This window comes from Ananas comosus, linkage group 19 (assembly GCF_001540865.1).
Source record: "Ananas comosus cultivar F153 linkage group 19, ASM154086v1, whole genome shotgun sequence".
NCBI classification, from domain to species: Eukaryota; Viridiplantae; Streptophyta; class Magnoliopsida; order Poales; family Bromeliaceae; genus Ananas; species Ananas comosus.
In genome coordinates this window covers 8,498,024-8,515,310 of record NC_033639.1, presented here as the reverse complement: position 1 = coordinate 8,515,310, position 17,287 = coordinate 8,498,024, and the positions used below count along the sequence as shown (strand labels likewise).

The 17,287-nt window shown below is 36.9% G+C and overlaps 2 protein-coding genes across 4 annotated transcripts; one reads left to right on the top strand and one right to left on the bottom strand.

The window, feature by feature from the left end:
• Positions 752–5,581, top strand: LOC109725059. Its single transcript, XM_020254116.1, has 5 exons — positions 752–1,750; positions 3,875–3,932; positions 4,044–4,127; positions 4,211–4,352; positions 4,837–5,581. The coding sequence occupies exons 1-5, from the start codon at positions 1,219–1,221 to the stop codon at positions 5,206–5,208; spliced, it is 1,188 nt and encodes a 395-aa protein (XP_020109705.1). The 5' UTR covers positions 752–1,218; the 3' UTR covers positions 5,209–5,581.
• On the bottom strand, positions 7,451–10,346 carry LOC109725201 (probable WRKY transcription factor 33). Of its 3 annotated transcripts, none has more exons than XM_020254300.1 (4): positions 10,115–10,346; positions 9,034–9,671; positions 8,776–8,934; positions 7,451–8,097 (listed from the first exon to the last, which is right to left on the bottom strand). In XM_020254300.1, the coding sequence occupies exons 1-4, from the start codon at positions 10,274–10,276 to the stop codon at positions 7,656–7,658; spliced, it is 1,401 nt and encodes a 466-aa protein (XP_020109889.1). In that variant the 5' UTR covers positions 10,277–10,346; the 3' UTR covers positions 7,451–7,655. The 3 variants fall into 3 exon arrangements, with proteins under 3 accessions (XP_020109889.1, XP_020109890.1, XP_020109891.1); XM_020254301.1 differs by having other exon boundaries at positions 9,034–9,665; XM_020254302.1 differs by having other exon boundaries at positions 9,034–9,647.

The following is a 17,287-nucleotide window of genomic DNA, read 5'->3' as shown; positions in this document are numbered from 1 at the left end:
ATCTTAGTCCGCGACGACGACGGTAAAGAAGGAGGAGGAGAAGGAATAGAAAAAAGAGAGAAAGGCTGTGAAGGAGGAGGAGAGAGAGCAAGGGGGATGATGAAAATAAAAGAGTTTAAGGAGATGAGAGGGACGCGAGAAAGAAAGGAGAGAGAGAAATAAAAGTATTTTGACTAGACTTTTAAAAATATAATCTGAATCCACATATACTTAAAAGATTGTCCGATGTTATAAAAATAAAAAACTAATGGCATTCTTATGCAAATTGGCCAACTTAACACAAAGGTTAAAAAATATTTTATTTTATTTTTTTGAAAGAAAAATATTATATTACTCGCTTCATTTAGTTGAAAATATGAATCAAATAAAATTCAAATTTGAGATCTCAAATATCATTTTTATTACTTACGAAGAAACAATCCGTAAAGATTTTAATTTTAAAAAAAATAAAGTGCAGAGGGCCATTTCAAAATAAAAGATATGCGAGGGGTCCATGCATTGGGAAACGCGTTCCCGCTAGCCGCGGTTCCTGGGGAAACGTGACAGCGTTTAAACGGCCCCCACCCCCTAACGGCTAACTCCTTCCCCGGCGAATGGCAACCCCTGTAATAAAACCGAAAAACGAGTCCTTTTATGAACCCAAAGAATAATAGCACCACGAGAGGACTACCGGCTACAGCCGGTAGCTTACCTGCTCCCACCGGCATTTACCGGTAGCCCCAGTCTTAAGTATATCCACCAAACCTCTCGTCTCTCTCTATCCCTTCGTTTTCATCTCGAGTCGCTTCGCGGTGAGAAACGCAATCGCCCCGTTTCCCCCTCCATTCCCTCGCGTTTCCCCCGCTCTGTTCTTCGATCGATCGCTGGATCGCGGGTATCCGAGCGATTCTAGGGTTTCCGAGCTTCGATCCGAGTTCTTCGGCCAAGTTTGGGTCGCCATGGGAGAGCGTTCGGGAGCTTCGGGTGTCTCCGGCTGCGTGTTTCTCCTCGGATTTGGGGATTTTGGTACGATCAGCTCCGATTGTGGCAATGCTGTCATTTTGAAGTTTCTAGGGTTCTTCTGAGCTGATTTGAGAGGTTTTTTCGCCTTTTTTTTTTTCCGAAATTTTGGGTTTCTAGTGAGATTTTTGGTGTAAAGATTAGATTTTTTTTGTAGTTTGGAGTCGAATTTGGGTTTGAAGGAGGTGAGATCTGTGTAATTTGGGGTGGGTTTCTACAATGTCGGGGGCGCCTAGGGTTCGATCGATGAATATAGATGAGGCGGAGGCAGAGGCAGAGGCGAGGCCGGTGCTGGTTCCGGCCGGGAACAAGGCCAGGGTCGGCCCCACGGCTCGGAAACCGGCTTCGAAGCCGGCGAGGAAGCCTCCGGAGAGGCTCGAGTTCGGAGGAGCCGAGGCGAAGAAGAAGGCTCCCAAAAACCCTAATGAAAGTGTTTCCCCGGTGATATCGCCTCTTAGTGCTCCTCCTGTGTCGAGGAAGCACGAGCTTTTGCTGCGCCCGAACCTGTCGATGAATGCTTCGTGCTCGTCGGATGCGTCCACCGATTCGTCGTGCAGTAGGGCGTGCAGCAGGGCATCGACAGGGAGGATAGGGAAGGGTGGATTGATGATTCGCCCCAGGTCGAGCGTCGTGAAGAGAGATAAGGCTGTGTTGTTGAAGGAGGAAAAGGTCGTTCCCGACGGAGTTCCGGTGCAATCGCCTGAGCTTGTTGAAGGAAAGAGGAAATGCGCGTGGGTGACGCCGAATACCGGTGAGAATTTCTTAGGCTGGTTTATGCACTTCATGTTTTGTCTTTTCTTGTTGTGTGTATTGATTTCATGTTTTACTTTTCTGGTGGTGCTTGTGCAAGAGAACTTGCTGGAAAAGCTAGTGTTTTGGCAGTATTGCTGTTTCCTCGTAGTGTCTCTTTGGCCCCACTTCTGCCTCTAATTTCAGCAGCTACGACGATCTCTAAATTTAGTGCTTCTGCTGTGGCGGAAAGCTAAAATGAGATTTTGAGCTAAAAAGGTAGAAGCTTCGAAGAGAAATTGTTGGTTTGGGTGGACGTTAGAATAGTGCTTCTCCTAATTGCTTTACTCAGATGACTCTTGAAACAAAGAGCACCACCACCTACAGTAGGCCCAAGCAGGCCCTTAGGATAGAAAGGGCTCTTTATTAAGGATTCCAAATTTTAGGTGGCAATAAATGTAAGCATTTCCATTTTGTTCAAGTGCAAATTCATTATCTACGAGTAATATGCATTTGCTTGTGATCTTTCCTGTTGGGGGAAAGAACTGGTACATCAAGACTTGTTGTTTGTAATGTAAATCAGGGACTGTACATTTTGGGTCACTGGAAACTTGTTAATTTAGAGGAACTTAGTGGCGTTAGCTGTAAAGGCTAACCTCTTTGGTCCATGCTGTTGGGACATAAGTGCTGTTAGCTTTTCTGGACTTTGGTGTTATCTTTGTCTTTTTCCTTGTAATGTTGCGAGGTCTTTGTTTTCCCACATTTCTAATTCGAAGAATCCTAGAGACTGCAAATCATATTTTTACTTGCTTGTAGATATCAGGTTAGAGAAGATCGAGTTCATCTCGTGCGTGCTGGTCCTCAACTTCTTGTTTTGTCTTTTTCCCACATATGTTATGGCCCTTCACTTTGATTTAAAACTATTCTTCATCTATTGGATTAACATTGAGTTCTACTGGCAAATTGCCTTCACTTGATATCATCTTTGTCAAAATAAGATAGACGAGAGGGTAGACCCTCCCTTGGAATGCTGAAAAGAACATCTTCCCTTTCAAATCATTGCTGTGCTATGAGCTTTGGCGACCTATTATCGCATCTTGTTTATGGTGGAAGATGTAGTACTTCTTGGCTTGCTGTGGTGTTCAATATGGCGGTTGCCTTGAGCACAAATTTTATCAGTTTGCAGGTCTAAGTAGGTATGGATACAAATGAGGAAGTCCTGGAATCCTAGTTCTAGTTTCATCGCTGGTAAAAGTAAAGAAGTAAGAGGAAAAGAGGTTAAGAGGGAGGAGAGAGAGAGCTTATATTTGGGGGACGTTATCATGTTATGCTCTTTGTTCTTTTTGATGGCGTACGAAACTATGAACTCTCTTTATTATTTTTATTTTAATAACTCAAATGTATATGTATCAAGTTATATGATTTTCTGTTCTTCAAAATGATCTTTTAGAGGAATTTGAAGTGAGTTATTATTGGATTGTGTGACAAAGATTGAGCTATCAATAATGAAAATTGTTATGTGGAATAAATTTGTAACAAATCTTGAGATCTCCCTTGATTTTACAATACCTAGCATGGTACACGCCATTTGACAAGTGTGAATATTTCATTCCTGTGGCTATGCTTTTGCCGAATATTGTTTTATACAATACAACTACAACCATTTAGGGATTGTGCGACAGGAGTAGCTTGAACCTTCTTCATCGATATCATGTTTCCATTACAGAACTATGTCGTGATGAGACTTCCAATTTGAGCTAAAGTCTTAACTCCTATGTTGTCGTCATGCTTCCTTCCCCATCGTCTGAGGTTTTGTACGGGGCCTAGCTACTTTGTTTTGTATGGCGTAATTTGCCGTTGTATTTCCGTACTGCTTATTGTGTTAACCCTTGTCTTTTTGGATATTCTTCTGTGTTCGATCTGCCAACAGACAATATTTCAAGCTATTAGATTGTTTCTTTCTCCTTTACCTTCCTCAAGTTGCTTCTTGACCGATTACTATCATTTGGTTGAATGACAACATTATTTGAGGTGTTATGTTGCAGAAGGCTAATTTTTTTCGACCTCATAATATTTTTCATGTGTGATGTTGTGCCTCAGATGAAAGCAATCTGTCTCATTTTTCGTATTCTCTTTGCTTAAACAGATCCTTGTTATGCCGCTTTCCATGATGAAGAATGGGGAATACCAGTTCATGATGATAAGTATGCTATTCCCAACCTGCATTTATTCTGTAGATTCACAAAGTTCTTTTGATTATCTGAGCATCACAATCTGACTAGGTTCTTGGATTTCTGATATTAACCATTTTACAGAAAACTGTTTGAGCTACTCGTATTATCAGGTGCATTGGCTGAACTTACGTGGCCAGCTATTCTCAGCAAAAGGCACACATTTAGGTAAAACACTACTGTCATTACCAATCACAAGATAAATTACTATCCAGAATTTGATTCTAATATCCTCTTACATGCTTATTTAGGGACGTTTTCATGGGTTTTGATCCTGTCGAGGTTGCCAAATTAAATGAGAAAAAGACTGTAGCACCAGGAAGCATTGCCAGCTCCCTTTTGTCCGAACCAAAGCTTCGAGCAGTCATTGAAAATGCACGCCAAATACTCAAGGTCAGTTTCTCCTTCGATGATGTGTTGTCCTTCGTGTACATGATCAGCTTATCGCCTTATTTTGTTCGCCTTTCGATGTTTATTTACTTCCTCTTGAAAAGCTACAATGGCTTTTATGATCTTAAGCCTGAAAATGTTGGTTCTCAACTTCTCGTTTCTACACCAATCATGTCTCAAAAGGTCTAACTTGTGTCAATTTTATTTACTTTGTCAAATAAATCCTGTTCATTTTATCATAAATATAACGGTGTTATCATCAATTTAGCTTATGTGTATGGTTAAAAGACATCAAGGATTGTAACATGTGGTTGGTTTATTATGCATATGAGCCAAAAAATTATATTAAACGAGGACTTTTCTTTCATCCTATAAATTGTAAGAAGTTTGATGACTTGATTGATGAGGAAAAAGAGTAACAAAGAGCACATTGGTAACTCTACATAAGTCATAGTAGTTAAACTGTGATTCCAACCCTCCGATGCAGATCACTGATGAGTTTGGGTCATTCGATCGATACTGCTGGAGCTTTGTAAATCACAAATCCATCACAAGCAGATTCCGCTACCCCCGCCAGGTCCCTGTGAAGACCCCGAAAGCAGAAGTGATTAGCAAAGACCTAGTTCGGAGGGGCTTTCGGAGCGTGGGGCCGACCGTCATCTACTCCTTCATGCAGGCGGCAGGGCTGACGAACGATCACCTCATCAGCTGCTTCCGCTTCGAAGAGTGCGCAGCCGAAGCCGATGGATTCAAGTCTAACGCGAATGCTAAAATCGAGTCTAAAAGTATGGGCAAGGAGGAAGCCCTGATCAGTGATTTAGGGTTATCAAGAGCAGTGGATATGCTTAACATGTCATAGCTTCTTTATGTAAATCATCCAATGTAGCTGTGTTGGAGAAGAGAGAGAGGTGAGGTGAGAGAATCTTCTTTATGTACAAAAAAAGAAGAAGAAGCATATTTATGATGATTTATGCAGCTTGCTTTGTAGATTCTGCTCACATGTTTCCATATGAGTAAAAGGCAGACAAACCACATGAACTGATTCTATTTTTAGGGCAAATGAGAGAGACATGCATGAGAAAAAGGAAATGAAGAGACACTACTATTGTTTTGGTAGGGCACACCATTAATCTTTTACAGGTAGGAGGAAACCATAAAGGAGGTGGACCTCAAATAATTGCTACAAAATCATTATTTTCTCAAATCTAACAAATGGGTCAGTTTTTCCTTTCCCTTTTTCTTTTCTCCCTTTGTTGTTTTTGTTGTTGTTGTTCTTTGATGTTTATCTTTTGCAAGGCATACAGCTGGAAAGTTGCACAAATCCTCTAACCAGAATGTGGAATAGCAGATGGAATTCCCATATTTTGTTTATTGAATTAATTAATTAATGTGAATCATCTGATAGTTTAATATTGTCTTTATGGATTACTTGCTTTTTTATTTGATGCAACAGGTGCTTTTCATTTGGCTACATGTCAGGAGTTGGGTTCTTCCCATGTTTTTCCCATACTGATGCTAATGGTTAAGGATTCTTCTTCTTTGATTTAACTGTGCAACAATATATATATATATAGTATTAAAAGTAAGAGATATTAATTGAAAGCTAAATTACACTTTTGGCCCTCAAACAATTTGGCCGTGTGATATTTTGATTCTCAAACTCTAATTTATTATAATTTTTGGTCCGGAGATTGTTGTGGAGATTGTTGTAGTTAAGTTTTACGTACGATTTAGCTAACTACATGGTGTTAGTATTGTGATTAATGATGTGGGAATGATTAAAATTTTAAGTTACAATTACATGAATTACCATTTAGCTGTGCGAATTTGATTATAATAATTTAAAAAATTTAGACCAAAAAATATGATAAATTAAAGTTCGAACTGAAGTAACTGACGTTTCAATAGCTCTAGTACTATAAGTGCAATTTAGTCTGAATCTAGGCGTCACGAATACTGACAAAGAACATGACACGATTCGGACACGATGACTCGGTAGTTTTTAAAAAATTAGGACATGAATACGACATGAACACCGCTAATAAAATATAATATTATTAATATAATAATATGTATTTATTATATATAAAATATTAATTTAGTAAAATATTATTATATTTTTCATACAAATAAAAGTAAGTAAATTTTTATTGATAATTTATATATTTTTTTAAAAAAATTTGTACCATACATAATTTATTTATATTGTCAAAAAAATTATATGCATTCATCAAAAAAAGCTAAAATATTTATCATCTTATATTTATAACACATATGAAACAGTAGAATAAAAATATATATATATATTTTTTAATTATTTGTGCTATGAATCGATATACGCGTGTCAAAAAAATGTTTATATTTGACACTTGTCCGACACGAACACACGAATGTCCCACGCTAGACTAATGGAAGTGTCAGTGATATATACGACTGAATTAAATACTAGAGATTGTGATTTCTATCCTATGCATTATGACTTGTGCACAGCTAGATCTGCTTCGGCTGAAAGGACAGCAATATAGTAGAAAAAGAAAGGTCAAAGTGGATTCTGTGCCATGATTTTTTTACTTTTCTTTGTGGAGGTATTAAAAAATAAGATATCTTGAAAATTTATGACCTGCTCCAAGAGAGAAATATAATAAGAATCAAACCAAAGCTCCTATCTTGCACAGAAGCACATTTTTTTTTTTTTTTAAACTATTTTAATGTTATTGATTAGAATTTTCACCATCTCATATGGCTCAATAGAATTAATTTAATATAAATTTTATTTGGTCTCTCTCTCTCTCTCTCTCTTTGCAAACTTTCAACAGGATGGAGTGAACCCATTTGCATTCATGGAGTCAAATGGACACCACTCAATAACAATCACACAGAAAAAAGTGGCAAGATGCCTTCCTCTTTCACACCCTTCCACTGACTCGTAACATTCTGAAAATTCTCTATATTTTTCATTCGAAATGGTGAGCAAATCTTTATAATTCGAAGAGGATGGTCATTTGCACCCTTCCCGATGCGGTCGCAACTACAACTCTAGCTTAGGAACGCAGCAATTTCAGACACAAGTCACAAATTTAGGCTCAAAGAGTAATCAATTATATTTGTATAACATCTTTCCTATTTTATATTCAGCATTGGCATATGAAAAGATACAGAAGATACTTAAACTAGTCTTTCCACTCTATGAACTGAAGATACTACAAAGAAATATCTGTTTCATGTTTCCTACCATTTAATAAGAGACTATACAAGAGCTAATCCAACAACAGAGGAATCAAAATTTCATTAAACCCATCGTTATTTTCAAGAGTTTTGGACCTGCACTGCCGCAGGTTTTTCGTTGAAGAGAGGATGCTTAATACCACCGGAATTGCTTCTCTCATCATGATCTCCAGATGAAGAGTTAAAGCCGATGCTCAGAAGAGTTTGAGCCGATTCGAGCGCCTTCTCACCTCCAAGCTCTAAAGCCTTATCACCAACTGATTTTCCATCCAAAACTGGTTTTGACTCTTCCATGGGGTTTTGATCTGATGAGATGGTAGGTTTATTAGTCTGTTCGCCTTTTACTGCGACTTTAGCAGCTAAGTGATGAGGACTAGCTCGTGAATCGTTGCCATTCTTAAGGCTCGGTGAGTCATGGTTGTGTTTGCCTTCATATGTAATGACAATATTTTTTGCATCATCTGACGCCCTTTCGACATGCTTTCGGACAGGACAACCATCACGAGTGCATCGGTAGTAGCTCCTAGACATATAAATTAGAGCATTAGAGAGGACGAGACGAAGCAGAATTAAAATGCTATATTGTTCAGAAACACTTGATGCATACAGTTCAGTTTAACTTCAAATTAACAGCTGTCTTATCCTATTCTTTTAAAAGATACAAAATGCAGTAATATCTTAAGTTCACCAGAAAATTCATCAGAATCAGGTTTAAGGATATCCATTAAGCAAACTAGTCTCAAATCCATCGTAGATGTCCATGATGACATCTACGTACCATCATGTCCAAGATAGACTTTAAAAACTTTTATTGGAAAAGATATTATTATATTCCTCCAGTTTAGCTTCGCCAATTTCTTTCCTATTCCTTTCTCGACAACTTCCGATATAGCTCAGATATAGATTAAGCGCAAGGTTCGTGCATTGAGTAACATACAGAGGAAGATGTCTCTTGTTCTCTAGGTTAGGCACTCTAATGAGAAGGGATTCTAGGCCTTGCTCAATTTCATATTCGATCTAAGATAATCTGTCTCAAATTACAGCAAAAAGCAAGATTTATGGTTTAGTTATGAATCATGATCAAAACAATGGCAAGGATTTTTTTTCAACACCATTTTCAAACAAACAACATCAAGTTTTGAGTGCCTGGTCATCAAATACATGGCAAGATCAGAAGAAAATAAAGTTAGAAGTATTCGACCTTGGATTAGGATTTCCTTTCACAATTTTCTGCCCATACTTGCGCCACCTGTATCCGTCATTAACGCTCGCCGCATCAGAGGCGGCCTGCACGATAATTTTGGGCTCCCTAACTGTTTTGAGAACTGGTGCCGGACAAGGCGTGGCACTTTCAATCATCCTATTTGAAAGAACACCAAACTATTGATACAGATTATTCAACTGAAACCTACGAACAGTACCTAATACTCACGGTTTAATGAATAACCAAATCACTTGCCTTCGCTTCGGGTCTGGTTCTTTCCAGAGATCTTCTTCAATCTTATTCCCAGCGTTCCCTTCACAATCACTCGAGCAGTAGAAATTCCGTTCAGGAGTTTCACCGGCGCTGTTCTTTTCAGTCTTGCGTGTTGAAGGATCCAACTCTTTAGTGTTTTCACTCGATTCACTCTCTCGAGGAGGCCCACAAGATTGGGACCCTCTTTCTTTCGGGCACTTGGGTTTCTGAGGTGGTTCATGGTTGTGTCGTCCTTTGTAAGTAATTTCTACAAGACGGCCATCCGGGCGGCGCTCGATCTTTTTCTTAGCCAAACAACTGGTGTCTGTGCATCGGTAGTAGCTTCGGGAATTCTCGCTGCTCTTCACCTGCTTCTGACCGTATTTCCGCCAACTGTACCCATCGCTCGTTCCAGTTTTTACGACCGTAAGAGAAGGTTGCGGTGGTTTCTGGTCGGAGGACGAGGGCTTCTCTTTCTCGGGCGTAAAAACCTTTTCCTCGGAAAATGAGGGCGATTTTTGTGGAATCGAATCTGGCAGGGGTTCCGACGAAGGAGAGGGATGGATGACAGCTTGCAGTTGTATCTGCGCCTGAGCCGTAACGGTTGCCAAGACTGCCTGGTGGGTCATTGCAAACTGTTCCTAATTTTTCGAGTTGTGAATAAAAACTTCAAACTTTATAGAAAGGCAAATAAACTTTCACAAACTTCGAATGGTCAGATAAGAACGAACAAACAGAAGATGAACACAACAACCGAATGACGAAGGAAAAATTTTAAACACACCGTTTAAAAAAGGAATCCTTGCGAGTAGTATCTACAAAGAAGCAAAGAACAAATCTTCAAGATGCATCCCAGGAGCTGGATATAAAATCAGTGACCTTTTTGGTATGTATAGATGTCAGAAACAGGTTATCCAGTATTCAGTAGTATAATTTTGTGGAGACCGTATGTTCTTCAGTGTTTAAAGAGATATGTCGAACAACATATTTACGTATACGATAAATCGAACCTAAACACAACAAATTACGAGCCTTAAAATTAAAAGCTTCGAGAGAGAAATAGATTGCGATTAGGGCGACTCACCGCAAACCCCGGCGCCTCGATCAGCGCGGCGGGAGCGAAGAAGCAGGGGACGGCGACCACCGGCACGGTGATGAGCGGCGGCGCCGTCGCCCGGGGTCTCACCTCCGCCGCCGCCGCTGCCGCCGCCATGGGAGATGCGGAGCTCGGCTTCTCCGCCGCCATGCCTAGGGTTTTGAGCTCCGGGGAGAGAGAGAGAGAGAGAGAGAGAGAGGGAGAGGGAGAAGGGAATCGAAGAGGAGAGAGAGAGAGAGAGAGAGGAAGGGGGGGGGGGGGGGGGAGTAGTGCGCTTCGGCTTTTGACCGTGGGTTTGACCTGGAGACCCTACGAATTAACGGCGCCTTTGACGCCTGTTACCGTTAGAAGGTGAAAAGAGCGTGAGGTTGTATCGCGTGGACTCGGTCCACCACGTCATCCGTGAACCGGTCCGTTACAATTTTCGGCCAATGGAGTTGATATTGCCCACGCAATTTTTTATATTGCCAAATCACATACATATTACGTTAGATACGATTCGAAATTGATAATCGATTTTAGTTCAAAATTTTGACTCTCCGACAGTTTTCGGTGCGACATTTGAAAATAAATTTATGAAGAAAAAAATAAATGTCTGTGATAGATAGCGGAGGGCTCGGACCGATAGGCCCAAATGGCCCGAGCCGATTAAGAGTTTTTTGCCCTAGAGGCGACAGATTGATATTGTTTGTACTTCAAATTTTGTATTCCGTTTTTCGATAGTAAAGTTCTCTTTTTTCTTGTTCGTGATTTTTTCCTGCAAATAATTTTGCATGTAAATCTATACGTTATTTTATTTTTGTTTGTGGTTTATTTATTTTATGTTCATCATTTTTCGGTTCTGTTTGTGCGCTTGCTGTAACACATTATATCTAAAAGTTTGTTTGATTAATCTATTTTTGAATATGGAATCAGAATGAAATTTATTAATTTTGATATTTATTATTTGGGGCAATTTCATCACTACCCCTCTCAAATATGTAAATATTATAAATACCCCTGCAAAGTTAAAAATATCATATATACCCCTTCAAATGTAAAAATTTTTTACAATTACTCTTCCTTCCATCGGCCGTTACTGTAATCATGGTTAAGTTTGGTTAAATAAATGTTGAGTTACAAAATAACTAATTTAGCCTTAAAAAGCTTAGGTATTATTTTGACCGCAAATAATTAAGGGGTAATTTCATAAGTACCCATCTAAATTTTAAAAATAACATATCTAGCACTAATTATTAGTGGGTAAAAAATAAAGAAACTCCTCACCTACAGATCATTTTGAACTAGACTCCTTTAAGTTTTATTTTTTAACATTAAGAGATCTTGAACTATCAGTTTTTCTTTATTTGGACTTAGTTAAAAGTTTTTTAATTAAGATCCCTCACATGTATTTGATAAAATTTTTAATTTTGATGGAAAAAAACACTCAATTGCTAAAATTTAAAAAAAACACTTAGGTTGAGAGGGCATATATATAGAGAGTTTTGCTATAATACTATCGGTAGTACAACTCGGTTTACTACCATTTGTTTTCAATGATAGAGCTTTCAAATTGACAATCGGCACCGTTAAACATGATCTAAACCATTTAAACTATCTGAAAATCAAATTTCACGCTTTTTCGAGTTAAGATCACGTCGAAGTGGACTATAGGTGAGAGAGTTTTCATAAAATTTTACTTTATTGTTAACAATAAATTATCAATTAAAAAATTTTTGTTTAAGCAGATCATATAAGTAATACTCTAATATCAAGAAATTTGATATCAAAATATTTTTAGCGTGAGATATGTGAGTTATTTTAATAAAATTTTTAAAAATAAATCTTTAAATAATTAATGTTGAATTCTACTATGGACAATTGGATTACAACTATATACAATTTAAAAGTGAAAAATCATAATGAGATTTAACTATCACACTTAATAAACTATAGATCTTTAATTGTAAAATTTTAAAAACACTGTTAAATTATTATGTGATTCAAACATTAAAAATTGATCTTATAATTAATCTTAAATATTACATGGTTAAATTGTTGCTAGGGGTAAAATTGGTATTTATAAAATATTGGATGACCTATTGACGGAAAGTTAACCTAAAGGGTATTTGTGACTATTTTTGGTTTTAAGAGGGATATTGATGATATTTTCTAGTTTAGAGGGTTATTCATGACATTACGATCGTCCAGATGGGTATTGATGAAATTATCCCTTATTATTTATTTTGTAGGAATTCAATTATATTTCTCATTCCACTCTAAAATAAAAAATAGTTCAATATATTTACGGCCAAATTCGACTTTGAATTCCTAATTAGTCTATTTTAAAAATAAACAATTCATATGCCTCTCTTACAAATACCTCTCACTCCTCTCTCTTTCAATATTCTCTCTTAAAATTTTAAATGTATATTTTGACTTTCATTCGAATAATGAATTAAATATTTTTGAATGATGCATCATTCTATTTTTCATTTCAATGTAATCTGATTTCATTCTCATTTCTATTTCAATTATGAATAAAAAATATCCTAATTATATATTTGATCTTTTTTCTGACAATATTAATTTTCTTGCTCTATCTCACTTTTTGTCCAAACCACGGGCTTTTCTACTAAAATAGTATTTTGTAAAAAATAAATTTTTTATAAATCATTTCAAAATTACAACTAGTCGGTATGAAACTCTTCTATACTTGTAAGAGAGTTCAGTTTCAAATTTGGCTACGTGCGGAGTAAAACGTATTATCGAAAAGATTGATCAAATAAAAAGAACCTAAATATTATCTTAATAGTTTCTCTAGCATAGATTGTGAGAATTATAGAATTATATAACACTAGTGAAGAGACCCACGCTTCGCAGCGGACAGAAACTATAAAAACTACCAATGAAAAATAAAAAGTATTCATCAATAAAAAAAAAAGAAAGTAAAACTTATCACAAAAACAATTAGACATAGAATATATATATATATATATATATATATATATATATAATTTAATTTTAATAATAATTAATAATAAGGAATAATGTAATAAGAATAGTAATAAAAAGAATTATTTTTCATTCTCAAAGTGAAACAACTAATTGAAAATGATCTTTCTCCGATACTGAATATTATCGGAATCTAATTCAAAACTTGCAAAACAATAATTGATAAATAATTTTAGAGAAAAAGAAAATCATATTCAAATGGAACAACAACTTGTATTGAGATGATTTAATGGTCTTCAAATTGACTATTAAATCTTGTTCTCCAAAAAAGTAAAAACTTTTCGTGTAAAAGGAGGCACTATGACAGCTCGAAAAACTAAAAAACAAAAAAAATCAAAAAACGAAATAATTTTTTTAATAAAAAATTTCATATCATAAAACATCTAATATATATATATATATATATATATAGAGTCCGGCTATGGTGCTGGTAAAAGTACCAAGCACTTGGTGCTTGTCAATTTTTTACTGTTAGATCTACGCCTTTGATTATTTTTACCTGTTAGATTATACTATTCAATCAACCACCCACTCAACCCTAGGGGGCCCACATCATCCTAACTGCATATCCTTTAATCCAAAGGCCGAAAACTTACAAGTACCAATATCTTGGTACTTTTAAAAGCATAGGAGCTCAATTCTGTATAGAGTCCAGCTATGGTGCTTGTAAAAGTACCAAGCACTTGGTGCTTGTTAATTTTTTACTGTTAGATTTACGTCTTTGATCATTTTTACCCGTTAGATTATACTATTAAATCAACCACCCACTCAACCCTAGGCCCCCGTTTGGTTCGGGGTTAAGAAAAAGTAGCTATTCCAGGGATAGGGTTAAGTTCAGGGTTAAAATGGTGTTAAAATTTTTTTGTGTTTGGTTGGAGGTTGGAGTTAGTCTAGGATAGTGAAAAAAAGTGTTTGGTTGGAGTAGGTGGGATAAGAAGATAATGATTGATAAAGAAGAAAAAGGTGAGAGCTCGGGATGCGTGCGGGGTTAAAGTTGGAAGGGGGAGTGGGGTTAATGATTGATAAAGAAGAAAAAGGTGAGAGCTCGGGATGCGTGCGGGGTTAAAGTTGGGAGGGGGAGTGGGGTTAGTAAACTCCACTAACCCGGTTTGGGGTGGGGTTTACTAACCCCACCCCAAAAGAGTGGTGTTTGGGTATAAATTGGGGGTTAAGGGGTTATTCCACCCCTTAACCCCCAACCAAACGGTGGCTAGGGGGCCCACATCATCCTAACCGCATATCCTTTAATCCAAGGGCCGAAAACTTATACGTACCAATAACTTGGTACTTTTAAAAGCATAGGAGCTCAATTCTATATAGAGTCCGGCTATGGTGTTTGTAAAAGTACCAAGCACTTGGTGCTTGTCAATTTTTTACTGTTAGATCTATGCCTTTGATCATTTTTACCCGTTAGATTATACTATTCAATCAACCACCCACTCAACCCTAGGGGGGCCCACATCATCCTAAACGCATATCCTTTAATCCAAGAGCCGAAAACTTACAAGTACCAATAACTTGGTACTTTTAAAAGCATAGGAGCTCAATTCTATATAGAGTCCGGCTATGGTGCTTGTAAAAGTACCAAGCACTTGGTGCTTGTCAATTTTTTATTATTAGATCTACGCCTTTGATCATTTTTACTCGTTAGATTATATATATATATATATATATATATATATATATATTATATATATATATATATACCGCAGGCGGGTTATCAGCTTGACTTTTTTAAGTAACTCCAGGGCTATTTATCGACATCGAGGATGGTACTAGAAAAATAAAAAATAAAATCAATACAATTGTGCGAATCCAACATGAAAGAATGTACAGATTATATTATTAAACATGCTGAAGAATTCTATAGATAAATAAAAGTAGAGAACTCAGATTATATCCTAAAGAATATTAATTGTATTGTACCAATTCTAGACATCTTGATTTCCTTATTCATCTACCAGATACTATATGTTTCTTGAGTAAATCAAATAGATATGTCGAATAAGATGCTTATACATTCGAAAGTCGATTGGCGCATTGGAATGCTAACCCTCATCTCTAACCCCTATTAGTGGTGAAGCTCTATGCTGCCGCAGTTGCAAAAAGGGGCGTCGCCGCCACTGCCGACGACGTTGTCGGAACCCCATCCTCATCCTCGACTACGGATTCCAGTACACAACTCGCCATATCCGCCAACTCTCCACCTCTCTCTTTCTCGGTATTTTTGGAAACTCTCCTCTCTTCTTCATCTCCAACAAAAAAAATATTACAAAAAATTACAAAAGAGAGAAGCAAGTGATTAAACGAAGCCAACCTCGACGCGGCCATTTGCGGCTGTTTACGGCGCGATGTAGATTGCAGAAAGGAGGTCGTGGATGGTGGTGTGGCAGAGGAGATCGTGATCGACGCAGAGAGAGGAGCGGATGACATTGGCGCCCTCGTCTCGAATCATGCCGAGGAAGGCAATAGATTAGGCAGTCACCGCCTTATGTTTTGGTTAATCTGTACTAAAAAAGGCAAGATGGTAAAGAAAATGGCAATGAAGAAACAGGAGAAGAAACCACAACTTATGGCAAAGAGAAACGGTTGCATGACCGGAAAAATAAATTGTCATATGGAAAAGAAAAACGGTCGCATGAAAAAGATAACTTTCATATGGGAAAGAGAAACAGTCATATTGGAAAGATAAAATGTCATGGGAAAGAGAAACGATCACATTGGAAAGATAAAATGTCATATGAAAAAGAGAAACGGTTGAAGGAAAAGAAGAGGTCGGTTCAAAGAGAAACAGTTGAAGGAAGAGGAGAGGTTGGTTAATTCAAAGAGAGCAAACAAATGTATAAAATCTAGAAAAAGGAGGGCTTGCCATGTCATCATTTTTATTAGGGATTCATATAGAGAAACGATCACATTGGAAAGATAAAATGTCATATGAAAAAGAAAAACGGTTGAAGGAAAATGAGAGGTCGGTTCAAAGAGAAACAGTTGAAGGAAGAGGAGAGGTTGGTTAATTCAAAGAGAGGAAACAAATGTATAAAATCTAGAAAAAGGAGGGCTTGCCATGTCATTATTTTTATTGGGGATTCATATAGAGTTATAGATTATAGATTATAGATTATAGATATAACATATATTTATAAGAGAGATAATGAAAGAAATATCAACAAGAATTTTATGTTGTTAAATAGCAGATACAAAAACTCACACTCCAATATTTTTAGAATTGAGACGGCTTTAAACTAACTTTAATACTATATTATAAAAAAATAATCTAATCTAATAAACAATAATCTAATAATTAATAAACTTAACAAAGTGAGTACATGTGTGTAGCAGGTATTGCTGAACTTTAATTGAATTACAACTCACCATTTAAAGTTTAATTTGTCAAAAATTAAAACTTTTTCAACTTCAGTCAATTTATAACTCATCATATAAATTTCAAACTTTAAACACTATAAGGAGACTCAAAAATATATCTTCTTTCAGTAGTTCATGCTCCACCAGCTCGTAGAATATTTGACAAAAATTCGAACTAAAGTATTAATCAAAACAAAAGGATAACTTACAACTTCATAAAAGTTAAGGGTGGCGAATTGTGATGGATTGTATTCTTGTTGAAGATGTCCGTAGAGTTTGAAACAGGGTGACTTGGGAAGATTGTAACAGAAAAAAGGCAACGAGAATACGTTTTACTTGTAGCTTGCTGGTGGGTTATTTGGAAAGAAATAAACAATTTTATTTTTAAGGGGATCAACAATGATCCAAATAGCTAGTGAAGCAATGGGAGGATTTTTTGATGGACAGTCATAAATTATCTTAGCTTGTAGTTGGTATATTCTAGTATATTTCTATTGTCGGTATTCATCGTTTTTTTTTTGTCTGCTCTTGTTTGGAACGGTTCTGATTCTCGCGGTCAGTTGTCCCACTTGTTTAGCTCAGTTCATATTCGCTATGAATGAAGTAGATAGCAAGCCGAACTTTCTCTCTCTCCCAAAAAAAAAAAAAAACTTCATTGAAGTTCATATTGCTACGGAAAAAAAAAAAAGGATAATTTTTTATCTTCAGAAATGGGTTTGAGGAGGAATTTGTGGCAGCAGGTCCACGATGAAGTGGTGGACGAGTCCAGGCAGTAAATTCATCAATGAGCAGGCCGGCGGATGT

Coding starts and splice junctions, on each gene's coding strand:
- LOC109725059 (XM_020254116.1), top strand. CDS start 1,219: ATGTCGGGGGCGCCTAGGGTTCGATCGATGAATATAGATGAGGCGGAG. Junction 1,751..3,874: donor GTGGGTGACGCCGAATACCG/GTGAGAATTTCT, acceptor TTGCTTAAACAG/ATCCTTGTTATGCCGCTTTC. Junction 3,933..4,043: donor ATACCAGTTCATGATGATAA/GTATGCTATTCC, acceptor ACCATTTTACAG/AAAACTGTTTGAGCTACTCG.
- LOC109725201 (XM_020254300.1), bottom strand. CDS start 10,276: ATGGCGGCGGAGAAGCCGAGCTCCGCATCTCCCATGGCGGCGGCAGCG. Junction 9,672..10,114: donor TCGAGGCGCCGGGGTTTGCG/GTGAGTCGCCCT, acceptor TCGAAAAATTAG/GAACAGTTTGCAATGACCCA. Junction 8,098..8,775: donor AAAGGAAATCCTAATCCAAG/GTCGAATACTTC, acceptor TTATATGTCTAG/GAGCTACTACCGATGCACTC.